We start from the raw sequence: 17,445 nt of genomic DNA on the forward strand, positions 1-17,445 counted from the left end.
TAAGTCTGCTTAGGGTAAACAATTAGTAAACAGGAAGTTTCTTGGTGAAGATGGATAAGAGTAAAGGAAGGTTGATAATTTGGGGGAGTATTTCATCTGGGCCGGGGTAAGGCTTGGAGAATTTTTCCTGCTTCATCATTAATTAGAATGCTTATGTCTGCCAAAATCTTTCTTTCCTAGCCTGTAGAGGTGCCCTGATACTTTTCTTCCTATGTCCTTTTTAAGTTCTATGTAGAATATTTTTCTTTGTTATGACAGTTATATTCTACAACTTACTATATTTTTATACTTTATTATTTGTTCCTGGTGGATAAAAGTGTAAATTATCTCATCAGTAGCACAGTTTTAAATGATCTTTCAGGGTAGGTTTCTTCAACAGATAGTCTCATTTTATGCTGACTTACTAGTTTCAAATTCAGATGTTTCCCCATTTGGGGGAGAGGCAGCCTATTCGAGGTCTATAGCTCCTTATATGCTTAAAAAGAAAATAAGTCGTTTATGTCAAAACCAAACTTTGAACCTTTATTTTTGGTACTAAGATAATGTTAATTGACCAAAATTGCCTATGGAGTGTTAGCAATGAAAAACAAAGCACACACATATATTAGAGAAGTTTTAATTGTGTGGTTTCAGAAATAATTTATCCATGTTTCTAACCACTGTTACGGTGGGTGTGGGGAACACTTTTAAAATATTCAACATCATCTGTGCTTGTTTTCCTACTATGTTCAGGTACATTGACTTTGTTGCCTTGGTAATATGGACTAAATATGTATATTTCCTGCTCCCCCTGGGTCTGAGGCCTCAGGTTATAGAGTTAATCCGGGGTGTCACTCCATAGGTTGGAGCCCAGTCTGTTTCTAAACATTAGGTCATGCAAGGAAGCCAATTCAAAGAGGTTGAACTATCAGCCTCTTTATTCACTATGCTTAAAGGCAACTTAGTTTTCCCATATTCCTGAGAGTAGGAATACAGGGAGAGCCTGTTTTTCTCACAGGCAATGTGTCTTCAGTTCATTTTTAGTTAGGGTGTCAAGCTTGACACATTTTGTGTCAAGCCAACCTACAGTCTAGTCATTTTTGTGCATCTGACACACTTTTCCTCAGCCAAGGTCAGTTCAGCTCAATGGACATTTATTGAATATCCACTAGGTTCTAGGCATGTGGCACAAAGATGAATAATAGACAAGTGGCCCTTGCCCTTAAGGAGCTTCCAGTCTAGTGAGTAAATTTACGTTAAAAAAAATCTGGGTAATGGTGACAGCCCAATAGCAATTTATAAAGCCAGTAGGAAGTTACTAATACATTTCCAATTTCAGTCATCAAAATTTGCAAATTATACATGAACCAGATATAAAAATATTCCTTAGATTATATCCAATGTGAGGTTAAAAAAAAATCCAGATGTCTTGGAGTTGCAACAATTCAGCATTCCAACTCAGGTTGTTGTCCCATTGTGTGGTAATAGAAAGGCCTGATAAACCCTCTTCTAGCAGACTATTATAGTGGTTTGGTGGTGTTCTGTTGGCAGCTGCATTTTTCCTTTTTTTAATGTTCTAGACCCAAAACAAGCAGCTGGATTTATCCAAAGGACAGCTATGAACATTTCTAATTTGAGGGATTTGATAGTCCCCAAACATAAAGTCATATGGCATTTGTCAAATAATGATTATATCCAGCCAAGTTCCCCCTGCACGTACAAATCCACTACCGAGGATACAATATTTCTAAGCATAGTACTTCAGAAGATACAAGAATGGCAAATGACTAAATTTATAGACGTATTTCACTATAGTAAATATTTCACTCTTTTGTTCATGAGAATATTAATAATGTAACAATTATATATTAATAGGAATATGAAATGAATGTATGCCCAAACAAAATGTGGTAAATATTTAACTTTGTTTATCTAGGTTCCCTAATTTTGAGAATATGTCTCTCAAGGCTCTTCAGGAAACTCAAAATGTTCAGATTTCTAAAGGAGTATCTACTAAAACTGATTTATAAGGAGAGAAAAAACAGGAAATGTATGTATGCATCCTGTATCAATATAACCATCACTTCTGAGGTCTCAAGCAATCAGAAACTTACTCAAATTATTCAATAACCTGTAAGAATTAGGCCATTAAAATATTTTGAAAGCCCTTCAGAACACTTATGTTTAGTGTGTCATTAACTGTATTAAGGCAATAAAAATTACACTAAATATAATTATATTCTTTTTTTAAAGATTTTTTTGATATGGACCATTTTTAAAGTCTTTATTGAATTTGTTACAATATTGCTTCTGTTTTATGTTTTGGTTTTTTGGCTTCGAGGCATGTAGGATCTTAGCTCCCCGACCAGGGATCGAATCTGTACCTGCTGCATTGGAAGGCGAAGTCTTAACCACTGGACCACCAGGGAAGTCCATGTATTCTATGTTTTTACATGTTGTATTTATGCTTTATTATACTTTTTTAAATAGCAGGTAAAATAATGATTAGATATAATGAACTCTAACACTAATTTATTTAATATTGTATTAAAACTAGTTAAGTACTTGTAAAGGACTACAACTCCATCAGAACAGGAGTGAATGAATGGGATTGAGAACCAGTTTTAAAATCTATGTTGAGACTATTAGGCTAGTTGATTGGTTGGTTGGTTGGTTGGTTGGTTTAGGAGGCTGGCCTCTTGGAGAATATAATTTATATATGGAAAGAGATATGGGAGATGATTCACTGGAATTTCTCCTAATAATATCATGTTCATTAGAACAGGTCATGGGGAGGAAAAATAGATAAAAACATCCAAACTAATTAGTACTATTAATATTTGCCTCTTGGAGTGAAAAATTAAAGAACACCAAATTTTATCCCTGAACATTTTGAGAAATAAAAGATCAATTAGTGAAATAATTTCTACTTAAAACCCTAGTTGTTACAGAGAATGACATGCTTTACTATTGTCCAATTTTAATTAAATGGATTATCTTATAGATTTTCTTTTTTTTTGGCTGTGTCGGATCTTAGCTGCAGCATGCAGGATCTTCGTTGAGGCATGCGGGATCTTTCGTTGTGGCACACGGGCTTCTCTCTAGTTGTGGCGTGCGGGTTTTTTCTCTCTCTAGTTGTGGCATGCAGGCTCCAGGGCACATGGGCTCTGTAGTGTGTAGTGCGTGAGCTCATTAGTTGTGGCGCGCAGGATTAGTTGCCCCACGGCATGTGGAATCTTAGTTCCGCGACCAGGGATCGAACCCGTGTCCTCTGCATTAGAAGGTGAATTCTTTACCACTGGACCACTAGGGAAGTCCCTATCTTATACATTTTTAAAATCCCATTTTAAAAGTAAAACAAATCATGATTTTCACATCATAATTTTTATCACTCTTGTTCCATTCCCCAATTTTAAAATACTTCAATTTTAGCCAATATGTGAATATAGAGGACTTCTAAGGCATAATCATTTACTTCACTACCTTCAGGTTCATTGTAAATGTTCTCAAAAGTCTATCGTAGGGGGGAAAAGCCCTAAATTTAAAATATACAAAGTTTTACTTTTAAATTTTTATTACAATACTTGATTGTCAATGATAACTATTAACTTTCTTTTAATCTCCTATGGTGAAATATGTAATTTCTTCTGATTTTCACAAGCATGTGAGCAAAAGACTGTGTTTTAAGAAACAAATCATTTAAGCACTTAGAGAAGGTGCCATTTCTCCAAACATATGCCTTGAAAACAAATCAAATTCAGTTACTTTTTTGTCTCAGGGAAGGCCATACTGTGGAGACTTTTGAGGTTGGGCAATCCATTTTTATTCTTACCAACTTCTAGTAAAAAAAGGAACACTTTCTGTCTTTGTCCCCAAATGCTGGGATTGTCCTTCTATGCTGATGTATGATGACACCCTGAGGCTTGGAAACTTGCAAACCAATAAGATGATTTTGTGATGAAATTGCATGTTAGATTGATACTATTAATAGTCCTTGAATGAGCTTAAATTTGAGACAACTTTTACAAGCAGCATGCACTTAACTTCTCATTTTGTTTCCCTACCTGTGAGGTGTGAAATATCTGTTTCTTCATACCGATGTTTTTAAATTTATTTTTGGCCGCGTTGGGTCTTCGTTGCTGCGCACGGGCTTTCTCTAGTTGCGGCGAGTGGGGGCTACTCTTTGTTGTGGTATGTGGGCTTCTCATTGCAGTGGCTTCTCTTGTTGTGGAGCACGGGCTCTAGGTGCGCAGGCTTCAGTAGTTGCAGACGCGGGCTCAGTAGTTGTGGCATGTGGGCCCTAGAGTGCAGGGGCTTCAGTAGTTGGGGCGTGTGGGCTCAGTAGTTGTGGCACGTGGGCTCTAGGGTGCACGGGCTCAGTAGTTGTGGCTTGCGGGCTCTAGAGCACAGGCTCAGTAGTTGTGGCGCACGGGCTTAGCTGCTCTGTGGCATGTGGGATCTTTCCCAGACCAGGGATTGAACCTGTGTCCCCTGCATTGGCAGGCGGATTCTTAACCACTGCGCCACCAGGGAAGTCCCTTCATACCGATGTTTTAACAAATTTTTAGTTTTTCATGATCTGAAAGATTTGGTATGTACTTGTTAGTCTGGACACTGTTCTCATCAGTTCTAATGCTGCCCCATTCAGAATTCATTTTTTAAAGCCAAAATTCACTGTTCACTTAAACATCTGGATTAAATTGGGCAGGGTGAGGAGGATGGGAGGAGAGTCCTTTTTGCCCTGTAGGCTCTGGACAGCTTTCTTAGAGAGCTGACTTATCCAGGATTAGGAAAAAGAATGCTTTTGCGTGACTGAGATCTTTCTAAAGTTTGCTTGTGTAAGCATTTTGGATTTAAGAAAGTTCAACCTGGGAATTCCCTGGCGGTCCAGTGGTTAGGACTCCGTGCTTCCATTGCAGGGGGCACGGGTTCGATCCCTGCTCGGAGAACTAAGATCCCGCAAAAAGTTCAACCTGAAATGTATCTGAATATAGAGTAGAAACAGCTTCATTTGGTGGGATAACAGCAGTCTCTAACCCATCAAATTAATCTCTATCTCCTAAATCGCTTTCAAAAACGCATATGACTGGAAGATATTTTTCACTGGCAATGCTTTATTCTGTTTAAAAAATAGAAGGGGCTAAAATATAGTAAAAACTTGGAAACTTACACTGTACTTATTTTGTGCTTTACAAGATATAAATTTTATATTTTGTAAAATGTTTTGAAAGGAGTCCACAAAGTAATTCTGCTTTCTTGCTCCCAAATGCAGAGGTCTGAGAGAAGGCACATGGCCTCGTGAGCTTCTGGGTGTTGTCAAATCCAATTCTCTCTCAAGTACCGAATGCCCAGATGCATTTACTGGGGATGCAAGAGTGTCACTTAAGCAGTGGTTTTTGTCAATATAAAGAGAAGCATCTTGATTAAAGTGTGAGGAGATAGAAACCATACTGATTTGGGCAATTTTGGCTCCAATAATGTCTAATTTACTGTGAAAGGGGAATATGTTCTAAGTTAATGTTCTTAAAAGCAACTTCCAAATTTCTCCTTAAAAAATATTTACTTTATTAAAAAGCTGCTTGAGGAAGAGCTGTTTTATTGCATGGCACAGATTCAATGTACAGATGTTATCTTAGAACTGTTAATTAAGGAGTTCCCTTGTGACTTTGAATATTCAATACCAGCTGTTATTCACATCAATATTTTAATATTTTACCAGAAAGATACGTAATAAAAGGATTGATACATATTTAACTGTGTAAAGTGCTAGTTAAACTTGTTCAAATGGGTCAGAGGGAAAGGGAAATAACATTCCTTGAGCACCTACTATACGCACAAACTCTACTTATATATCTTGCTTAATCTTTATGACTATTCCATGAGGTAGATTTTAATTCTCATTTGATAAGTGAGGAAGCTAAGGCTCCAGAAAGGTTATATAACTTTCCTGAAGATACATTGCTAATAAATGGCAGAGTTGGGATTTGAACCTAAGTGTCCCTGATTGCAATGCCTGTTGTTTTTGTTTTTTTTTTTTACATTATCATATATTTTTTATTTTAAAAAATCTAATATTTTAGTATTAAAATAAAATTTAAACACAGCATCCTTTTCTCACCATTAAAAGTAGGATAATTCTAGACAATTTTTCTGAAATCTATAAATGTGCTTATACAAATGCATTAAAAGCTAAGTATCTCAACATCTGTAAGGCCTTTAGCAAATAAGTACCAACCTTCAGGAAGATGAGAGGCCACCTGAAAATGCACCAAAATTTCAAAATTAAGCTTTTAATTTATTGATAATAAAGCTAAGTATCACTGATATGCAAGTAAACAGTTTTTAGAACAAGCTGGAATTTTTCTAAAATTTAACCACGGTTGAATAAAATAGCAAGAACTTCAGGGCAAGATGGTATGTAAATATGAAAAAATACATAAAACACTTGGAATTAATTCAGAACTTTTGTAAAAATACTTGAGTGGTAAAGTGTTAAAACAGTCAAGAGAAATATTCTTTGACAAAGAGATTACATGCCAGAAGAGACTTTTTCTACCTTCCATTCATACTTCACGTATAAAGAATTTACACTCAGAATTTGCCTAAACCTCCCTCCCTCCCTCCCGCAAAGCCTGTTTTGCAGAAAATCTCCCCTCACGTTTCATAAAATGTTAATCTCGGCCCACAGTTGCATCACCATCTTTGTTTATGGGCTATTGGAGAGAAGTGTAAGTTGGCCAAGCCTCTATTCCACAGTGGGAAAATATGGGTAGGATTAGAATGCAGTAAGACTGGGTTGCTTGCAGTGTGCTTCTAAGGAATGTTCTGTTTCCCTCTTCATCAGCAGGGTATTCTGGGAGAATCTTTTGAAATTGAACTTAGTCCTGAGGTCGGAACTTTTTCTGTCACCTTCAAGCTAGGTGATTTGTGACCATTTAAAGGTTATGCCATTTAGAAGCCTTTCCTGGATTTTTAAAGAAAAGGATACAAGGGGGAGGGTTGGTTAAGTGGGGGAGATGAGGGTATAGAGTGTAAGTGCAAAGGCAGAACTAGCAGCTGCTTTGTGACTATCAATACATCCAAAAGATAGGTCAGGAAAAGGATTAGTGAATATTAAAATTGACAGGAGCAATTTGGTTCAATTATAATCTAAGGAAAAAGGCTGAGGGGTCTAATTGATATTTTACTCCAGATCTAATGAGTTAATTTTGAGAAGGAGGATCCAATGACTTAATTTTGAGAAGGAAGACCCAGTGATGGAACTCATGCAAGGAGATGGCCTGGGGCCTGCTAAAAGTCAGGTTGCAATTTCCGTAGCCTTCAAGACAACCAGAAAAATAACAGGCCTTTTAGAAGAAACTTCAAGTTTTCTCCCATTCACATGACAGCCCCGGGGTGGGGTGTTGTCTCACACTTCTGGAATTGGTTAGATCTGTGCTGTAACTGTAAAATACACACTGGATTTTGAAGACTTAATAAAAAAAAGAATGTAAACTATCTCATTTTTTCTGTTGATTACATGTTGAAATGACAATATTTTGGATATATTGGGTTAAATAAAATATAATACTAAAAGTAATTTCACCTCTGTCTTTTTTAATGTGGCTACTAGAAAATTTTAAACTACACATGCGGCTCACATTGTATTTCTATTGGATGGCATTGGGATGGAGAACAGGCAGTATTGCCTGAAGCTTCCTTCTGGAGGTGAATACCTTAGAGTGGTAAATATGGAAAAGAAGATTCTCAGTGCCAGTATTTAAAGTCTTCCATTGGGGGGAGGGATAAGTTGGGAGATTGGGATGGACATATACACACTACTATATATAAAATAGATAACTAATAAGGACTTACTGTATAGCACAGGAAACTCTACTCAATACTCTGTAATGGCCTATATGGGAAAAGAATCTAAAAAAGAGTGGATATATGTATATGTATAAGTGATTCGCTTCGCTGTACATCTGAAACTAACACAACATTGTAATCAACTATACTCCAGTAAAAATTAATTAAAAAAATAAAGTCTTCATCAAGTTAGGACCACTTTCCCCCTTTTCACCTCAGATGGTATGGGGCTGGTGTTTTGACTGTTAGAACATCCCCATTTATTCAGCACTTTGAGTACCTTTGTGGATGTCTCTTATCAGTCACTCATTAGAAGCATTTCTTACTTTTTTCCAAACAAACACAAGCCTGTCACATAATTAATGGCATCCGTCCTCACTCCCATCCATCCATCCATTCATAGAAAATCTGAGTCTTATTTTTAGGCCCTGCTCTTCCTGCCAGGGCTTTCACTAAATTGCCAAAGCAATGGCAAAACCAATGTGGCCATTCTTGCATGGTCAGTGAAAACTACCAAAGAAATGGGAATTATATGGGTTAAGAGAAATAGCACTTATCAAATTGAGGACTTTTAAGGCAAAGAGGACCACCATATTCTAATAGTAAACAAACAATGGCTTGTTTTATTGCTCGTGCAAAGCTTACATGAAATGATTATTTGACTCCCTGTATGAATCATGTGTTTGGGCTCTTTTTGCTTTCCACAAAATACCAGGTCTAGTGTTAAACTCATAGATACTCAGTATATACAAGGAGTAGTATAGTGTATAGATTCCACACTAATAAAAGTGGACTTTTCTTTCTATTATGCTAGAGACCCCAGACATACACCATCATTTCATACTTTCTAAATAAGTCATTTCCCCCATTACCCTTTGAATACTTTATAGTATTTTATCTTTGATGATATTGGAATTGAGTGATTGTTTTTTCATTAGACTTTGGGGGACCCCTTGGTGGGAAGGTTGGCAAAACCTTCCCTGAATTTCTTTGAATGCCAAAAGAAAGCTAAACTTTTACAAACAGGCTCTTCACATAAACACTCAGACATGCACTGAATACATCAATCCAAGTCATCTAGCACTAAAAGGAACACAATATTTTAACCGAGTGGAAAATTAGTGGTACACCATTACTAAACTCTGTGCTTTCAGTAACTTTTCTAATATAGGTGTTCCCTGAATCTGGGCATTATAAATCAGATTTGATACACAAGCAGTTTTTTAGCTACATTAAAAAAAAAAAGCCAAGGGGTCTAATCTATACTTTGCTCCAAATCCAATGTTTTGAGAAAGAAGGTCTAGTGACTGAACTTGTGCAAGGAGATGGCCTGGGGCCTGCTGAAAGTCAGGTTGCAGTTTCCACTGCATTCAAGAAAACCAGAAAGATAAATATAACTTTGAGAAGAAACTTGAAGTTTTCTCTCATTCACATCTCAGCCAGTGGGCCTCACACTTCCAGAACTGGTTAGACCTGTGTTGTCCAATATAGTAGGTATTACCCAGCCATATGTAAAATATATTCACAATCATGATCAATTCCCATCAGACCTCCATTCTTCCCAACTCTCTTCCCAATAACAGAGTGGAGTTAGGGTTATAGTTTTTGGCTGTTGAATGCATGATGATCAAATCTGTAACCATGACTTCTGTAGCACAGTTTTCTGTGTTACTGATTCCAATTTTATCTACAAGACTAGGTGCAAATAAGTTCAAGGAGACAGCATATTATTTAAGACAACTAACATTTTATAAAGGAATACTATGTATAAAAATACAATCAAGAGCATCAATTTGGTTTAAAAAGCAATTGTTACTTTAGTACCCACTAGGAAATCAAACAATGGAATGCATTTTCTGATATATTTATTACAACTATACCTTGATACACTAATGTAATTGAAGGCGATAAATACAGTAGAAAAAGTTTTAAGATACTGGTGTTGGGGGCAATGTGACACTTGTAAACTGGGTGTCACACTCAGTGAGATACTGTTTATCATTGCACTCACACTGAATATGATTTGGTTTGTAGTAATTACATCTGAGACCACATATTTGGGTGCTTGATAAAAGGGTTTTATTATTTTTCAAAATTAATAACCTTTCATTTTAATCAAGAGCCTCAGTGAGGAAAATCTATAAATTAAAACAAAGGGTTTTACACACTACTCTGATGATCAATAATTTGAAGCCCGAGGCCCTCTTGAGGAAATTCTCTTTCTGGCTTGCAAAAGCTGTGGGAGACCATTAACATCATGAGGCCAGTTACAAGAAAAATTAACCTCTAAAATGTCATGGTTTCACACCCTATGGGGGCTTATGGATCTGTCTTAATATGGCATGTGCAGGCCCGATTTTAGGACAAGTCAGCTCCAAGTATTTCACACGTTTATAAACACAGAAGCTGTTGTATCCACCATCCATAAAGCTTTTGGGTAGCCACTGAAATCAGGCAAATGGCATAGTAATCCAAGGTGAATGGTGAGGTTAAGGCCTCCACACCAAAAACCGTTGGATATGGTGCAATCATGAACATGGGAAAAATCTCAAAATTTGAACAGGTAAACAAAAGCCAGGACAGACTCAATTCAAGTAAGTGAAACTGCCAGGCTTCCGAAAGGAGTTCTTCAAAGAAGACTTCCACAGAACTCGTTTGCTCTGCAGGAGTAAATAAATCTCGACTGATATATTTTTATCCAAGCCACAGCTGAGAGCTTGATTAACTGGGAAACAATACAGTTAAATGACATTACATTCTTTATAGTCACCACTCCAACTTCAATATCTGCATAGAGAAGTACAGAGGGTTACAGTGAAATTGTGTATGCTGAGGGATGCCACTAAATTAGCTCCCAGGAAAATTATTAACCTTTATAAGTAATTTTCACTTTTTCTCTCAGGGATAGATTTCAACTTTCACTTTAACAGTGGTTGGGAACATTCCCTTTATTGCTTGGTTGTGTATTTTGAGAAAGCAAATCCATTGGCACTTGCGAAGGCTTAGAACATAAACCAACATTAGAAGGAACAGAAACACATAGCTAAAAGTTTTACTTTAATCACAAATTCACAACTAGAGATTTCATTTGCATATCTTAGAATGCTAAAAAGACATGTTAAATTTTTTAACCAATCAGCAAAAACATGTGCCACACAGATTTTTAATGTTCATAATTTAGAATTTATCACATAAATATATTATTTATAAATATATCCTTTATTTGTAAAATTATTATTCTTAAAACATTTCTTTCCAACACAGTTGAAATTTTCATATGTGTTTTAAGGAAAAAACCCCACTCTATTTTAAAATGTATTACTAAACTTCAATGTGCGAATAAACCAGTGCCACCAAACTGAAAAAGGAAAAAAAAAGAAAAGAAACATACTGCTGTGTTGGATATGCAGTTGTTACTACAAATAACACCACCACATGTCCTATACGGTGATCATATACATGCTCTTGTTTCACTTCTCAGTCATTATCAGAACCATTTGGAGGTAGGAATACCAATGCATCATTGAAAATATGCCCAAATGCCCTAAGGCGGTATACCCCGTACATCATTACGTGCATCTGATTAGGCGTCAGTCCATTAAAAGTAACAGCCATATCTGAACAACATCCTTCTACTACCTGGTTGGGGTGATTAGTCATTGCCTCTTTAATAAAAAGCCCAACAGACTTGGTGTTAAATACATCTTTTCCTTCCGCATCTTCTGCATTTTCTGCAAATACTCCAGCATATTTCAGGCAGACTGCTAGCTGCTTATCTTCAGATATCTTCCAAATCATCCCTCCCTGTTCAGGACACTTTTCAGGAATACTGAGAAGGCTGTTAAGTCTTTTCATTGATTCTACACTTAAGACAATTCCTCCTTCCATACTCACATACTCGAGGTCTCCAGATTTTATAGTGTGGCCTAGATAGAAAGGTTGTGATGGATCCTTTTTTAACAAAAAGTACTTTAAGTTTTCAATAATAGCAAACGTAGTGGGGCGTGCAAGGAAGAACCAGTTGTATTGGTCTCTATATTTATCAAAGGCGTATTTGTAAGCTTTTCTCATCATTAACCACATGTCATTTGTTTCCATGTTAATTGACTCAAACACTTTAACATTTTCAGAACTGAAGAACTCTGCTTTGTCACAGTGTTTGGTCCAAGTTTCCTTCACTGCAGCCCAGAGACTCACATCTTTGGGTTTGACAAGGATGATACAGTATACTCGAAAGCTCTTACTGAGCTCCATGCGTTCATCCTCTGAAATTTTCAAGATATCTTCTTTATTAGGAGCTTGTAGGTGATGATGCTCATGGTGGTGCATTCTATTTCCATGACCAATCCTAATGTGTCCTAGCATAGTGATCAAGGCACAGAAAATGCTTCCAAGCATTACACCCTTCAAAAATGAACTGCTTTCAGAAAGCATTTTTCCTATAAAGAAGAAAAAGATACTTAGGATACTTAATAGAAAAGGATTAGTCTAGTGATTTGATTTGATATTCCCCCTATACTTACATTTTGCTCTTAATGTTAAAAAAAAAAAAGGCTCCCAAGCTTGAAATCGAGTCAGTGCAAGTAGCACAAGAGAGTCTTAAGAATTTTTTGCTTCCAACGATACCTGATTACTGTTTGGTACAAAGTGGAACTTTGCAGCAACACCTCGTCGCCGTAGAATTTTCTGGGAGGCTATTTTTGCACTTCATCTATAGGGATTTAATTAACCAAGTACTAAACCAAAGCACTAACCCCAGAAACTGATATTACAGAGGTTGTCTGTCCATCATTCGCTTTAAAGGAATTTCATTTCACAAGCTTGCATTGTATTAAATACCTCTGCGGATATAAATGGACTTTTACAACAAAACCTTAAATTGAAGAGATAAAACCACCTACAACTGGTAAATCACCAATGGTATCTGTGCTGGCCTCTGTTTTCAACCTAGTGCTTTATTTAACTGATGGCTGCTGTCCTTAGGTGTTTTGAGTACATCTTGGAATTGATACCATATATGTTAATATTTACCCTTTTGTTCCTAAGACTAAATGGTTTCCAATACAGTATCTCAACTAACTGATGTATAATAATAAAAGCCCATAATGAAAATAGCTAAATTATTTGGATGAGAACTGAGTCAATATAGGCATATCTGGGGACTATTAATGAACATTTTTATTTCCTCCAAAGGCATTTTCTTATTCTTTGGGGAAGTAAAAAGGGAAAAGTCTACACTTTTATTTCAATTAGAAATTAAAAGAAAACCCAACATTAAATACAACTGTTGAGATTTTCCCAATCTCCCTTCTATCTCCACAAGGAATGTTCTACTGAGCTACTTAGATTTTCCCTTTGTTTCTTAAAGTTGAAAGTGGCCTTAGAAGCTATCTACTGTCACTTTTCTCACTTTACAGATAGGGAAACAGAGGGTCCACAGAAGTTAGGTAACTGACCCAAAGTCACAGTCAGCAATAGAACTGAACTAGATATCAGATATCCTGGCATCAGTTTAATGGTTTTTCTATTACAGAATAAAGATCTCAACAGTGCTTCCACCCATATTATTGAGAATTTAATAAAAAGTTACTGAATAAACTTGTTTACCTACAAATGGAAAAACATGTAGGATCTGTTAACCATAATTGATATTTTGCATCCAGCATCACCGTACTGCTACAAGGAAACCATCCCTTGGTTTTCTTCTAGAGGAAATGGACTTTGACCTCCATTACCTTAGAAGGACGTGTGGAACAACTTGACAGATGTAATTCCTAAGGAGGGTGGGGAGTTGGGTGGGAAAGAGGCAGGACAGCTTTCCTGTGTCACTCACAGAACTTGGTCAACAAACACAGCTCTAATAAGGAAAAGAAAATTCACAGGAAACAAGCTCTGCTTGTTTTAGAATTGTCAGATGCACTCCAAAATGAATTATTTTATATAGGATTTTGGCATTTCATATTACACAATTTTCAATATGTCTGGCCATTATATAATAATTCACTAGTGTCTCTTAGATTGATAATGATATATGTATGTCAGAATTCTTCCTGATGGGGATACTACTTATGAATCATTTGCACAAATTTTTCTAAGGAGTAGCATCTAGAGATGCACATGATAGGATATTTGGTGCAGAGGCAAGGGAAACTTAAAACCGCACACGAGCACAAACGAGGCAGAAACGACCAGAGTGGTTTTTGAGATGAATCCTTTTAGATGAAGGCGGTTGGGGTGGAGTATGGAAAAGAGAGGAGAACAAAAGTGAGGGAGAGAACATGGTCATCTCAACACCCCAATGAGGGGCCGAGGGAGCGCCTCTAGGAAGCCGGCGCTCTATCTACCCCCCCCCCCCCCACTGTTCCTCACACTGCACCTGCCCGGACACACCGCGTGGAGCATGCTGGGAGTGGGCCAGGGCCCAAGCCTTCCCCGGAGAGGGGCGGGGTCGGGCCGCTCCGGGGGCTGCTCCGCGGGCAGCTCCAGGTGCGGGCCGATGCCCCAGCACTCACCCGCGTCTAGAGCGGCTCAAGGGCGGGAAAGCGCAGCCGCGCACGGCTTTCCTCTCACGTTCGCGCGCCGCTCGGTTACGTTCCTGGTCGGGCTGCTCTAGATGCAGGCGGTTTCTTCTCGTTGGTTTCACTAAAGGTGGTGAGGGCCCGGAAGTAGACGCCACAACGGCGCGGGCAGCGGGGCGGGGCAAAGGAGCCCTAGGCCAGGCGGAGCCGCCCACCCGCGCCGACGTCGGAAGGGCCTGCGCGCACGCCGCGCGCCCTTTCTCGCCGCCCCGTGCCGAGTTCAGAGAAGCGCGTCCTGCTGGCGTGACCCGCACGCTCACCCGTACCCAATGGGAAGCCCACAGAGGCGTGCGTGCGTACGACCCGCTGATAAGTCCCACCGCTTCATTTTCCGGTTGTGGAAACTGCGAGAGTGAGGTAGAGTGTTCCACCTGACTGAGGTCGTGTCAGGTCTCTCGGTGGTTTCTCTGACAAGCACCTGAGGCACTGCACCCTCCCATTGACAAGAGGGCGCTCCACCCAGTACTGGGCTGGGATTAAATGCAGGCCAATAGTCGTTGAATTATGAGGGCAACGATCGCTAAGGTTATTGGAACGGCATCTGAAGCCCCACTGTCCGGTTTCCAATCCTGTCTTCACCGCGTCCTTTGGTATGCTGGGAAAGTTACTTCACCTCGCTATGCCTCAGTTCCCTCCTTTGTAAAGTACAGAAAGTATCACGGTAGTGCTATCATGAAAGATTAAATGAGATAGTGCCTTTGACTCCATTAGCAGAAGACCAAGCATACAGTAAGCATCCGTTAACTGTTAGCTGTTATATTACTCACCCCTGTATCACTAGCACTTAACCTAGTGCCGCACGCAGGGGACAGTACATATTTGTGGAATTAATGAATGTTAGAGCAACAGATGAGGAACCAGGACCAGAAAGGATAAGGAACTTTATAAAGGCCACACTAATTAATGGCAGAGGTGGGACTAGAATTCAGCTCTAATTATAAGTGTAGAGCTCTCTTTCCGCTAAACATGTGATCTGTCCTTTAAAATTAATTTTTGTGGCAGAAAGGGTTTTTTGCTAAAAAGCACAAAGTCTTACAAATTTTTAAAATGTACTGTCACCAGTTTCCATCTAAATAACTTTGAGTGGTGATTTACTCAGGCCTGAGTTCCTAAAGACATGTACATTTGAGTATTGGCAATGACCCAGTTTAAGTAGACTGAAGGTTTCGAGAAGCACTGAAACAATGAACAAATAGATTTTAGGCAATTACTGTCCTGGCAGCACTACCCTAAATTCTGGAGATATAGTGGTGAACAAAATTAGCCCCCTGCCTTCAAGGAGCTCTCAGTCTAGCAGGGAAGAAAGACATTAAACAATTCATTACAAATACATGGTGGTATGTTCTCCAAAGGAATACAAAAATGAATTCTAGAACTGGAAAAGAACTTATGACTGCAGAGTATCTCCACTATATTTTCTTAAATAACATATATTGTCTATTGTCACATATTATATATAAATATATGTGTATATATGTATATATATATATATAGTTAAGTGAAACAAGTTGCAGAATAATGTGTATAGTATGATTATACTTTGGTGAAAACAAACAGAATTTTACATATGTGCACATATGTTTGATCTGTTTGTATGAGCAAAGGGAGTTGTGGAAGGCTGCTCAGCAGGCTGTTAATATTGATCACATCAGGAGGTCGAGGTGTGGATGATTAGCTTTGTGTTTATACATCCTCCTATTGCATTGTTTCAGTGGTTATAACAAGCATTTGTTATTTTTGAATTTGAAGACAGGCAAATAAAAAGATCTTTAAAATTAGAGGGACAAAAAGAATAAGAGGAAAAGATACCAATAAAAATACCTTTTAAAGAGTGCAGACAGCCAGTCTCTCCTTGCGAAAAGGGACCAAGGAAAGACAGAAATGGCAGTCAGAATTCCGAGACAGTGGCAAGGAGTCAGTTTAACATGCTGCTTCCTTCTAGTACAGGAAGGAATACCAAACTGGAAGTACTGATACAAGATGCTCTGAAACAGAATAAACCATGGAATTTTCAACAGCAAAAGTGCTGTCAATGAGAGATTGTCTAAGAACCCAGTTCTCTACTTAAAGCAGGGCTTAAACATACTTTGCATTTGAAGTGAGGTTAGTGAGATGGTTGATTTGTAGTTAGGTGATTCATTTTTAAAACGCCATTCCACGTCGTAGCCCTAATTTTAAAAATACATGCAATTAGTTTCTGCTAAAATTAAAAATATTTATAAATATTCTTTGGCCCAGCTAACCCATTTCTTGTCATCTCTCCCCCAGAAATTAAAGCACCAGAATGTAAGGCTAAATGTATAAGGTCAAATGCATTGTTGTTGATAATAGTGGGAAATATCCATCAATAAGAGAATGGTTGAATTAATTATGGTGCATCCATATAGTGTAATATTAAGCATAAAATAAACAGCTTACCTCACCTGTACTAAACACTTCAGTAAACACACTAACCTCCTCCTTGTGTGTGGGGGGGTGAGGGTTGCTTTTGAATTTGGTTGCCTTCATGTACCCAGCAGGTAAGGCAAGATTGCATTAAAAACTGACAACACTGCATTTTTGGTAAAGTCCTCCTGCCACGTGCATGCATTATTCAGCATGAGAAGTCATTAATTTTTAGTAATTGGCGATCACTTGCATTTGAACATTCAAATTTTCGAAATCTGTCCAAAGGCCTTTGGGAAATTAACATGACTTTCTACAACAGTTCAGTGGAATAATAAATATTGAAGAAAATCTAAGGTGGATTGTTTTCTGCATAACATCTTTTTGAAGGGTTAAAAATGTCTTCTGTGTTTACCAAAATTAATAGCTATAATATATGTACCTCTTCTGCCCAGAATTTCACAACTGTTCATCTTTAATAAACAAATTCCCTTGTCTGAGCAAATTCATTATTGTTTCCATTTGAGTATAGTTTGGTCCCTAAATGAATCTCATTTGTGTTTTCAGGCATATTCATGCTTGCAATCTCATTTTAAAATGTTCTTCCATTTGATGACCATCTGGAAGCTTTCCTTTTTTAAAATTAACAAACCCA

The 17,445-nt window shown here is 37.9% G+C and overlaps 1 protein-coding gene across 1 annotated transcript; it reads right to left on the bottom strand.

The window, feature by feature from the left end:
• Nucleotides 1–10,863: 10,863 nt before the first annotated feature.
• C1GALT1C1 (C1GALT1 specific chaperone 1) lies at nucleotides 10,864–14,669 on the bottom strand. The gene is made up of 2 exons (XM_057539047.1): nucleotides 14,340–14,669; nucleotides 10,864–12,266 (listed from the first exon to the last, which is right to left on the bottom strand). The coding sequence occupies exon 2, from the start codon at nucleotides 12,259–12,261 to the stop codon at nucleotides 11,305–11,307; it is 957 nt and encodes a 318-aa protein (XP_057395030.1). The 5' UTR covers nucleotides 12,262–12,266; nucleotides 14,340–14,669; the 3' UTR covers nucleotides 10,864–11,304.
• Nucleotides 14,670–17,445: the final 2,776 nt, after the last annotated feature.

Source organism: Balaenoptera acutorostrata, chromosome X (assembly GCF_949987535.1).
Source record: "Balaenoptera acutorostrata chromosome X, mBalAcu1.1, whole genome shotgun sequence".
NCBI lineage: Eukaryota > Metazoa > Chordata > Mammalia > Artiodactyla > Balaenopteridae > Balaenoptera > Balaenoptera acutorostrata.

What these genes read in the sequence shown, in the direction of transcription:
- C1GALT1C1 (XM_057539047.1), bottom strand. Translation starts at nt 12,261, where the DNA reads ATGCTTTCTGAAAGCAGTTCATTTTTGAAGGGTGTAATGCTTGGAAGC.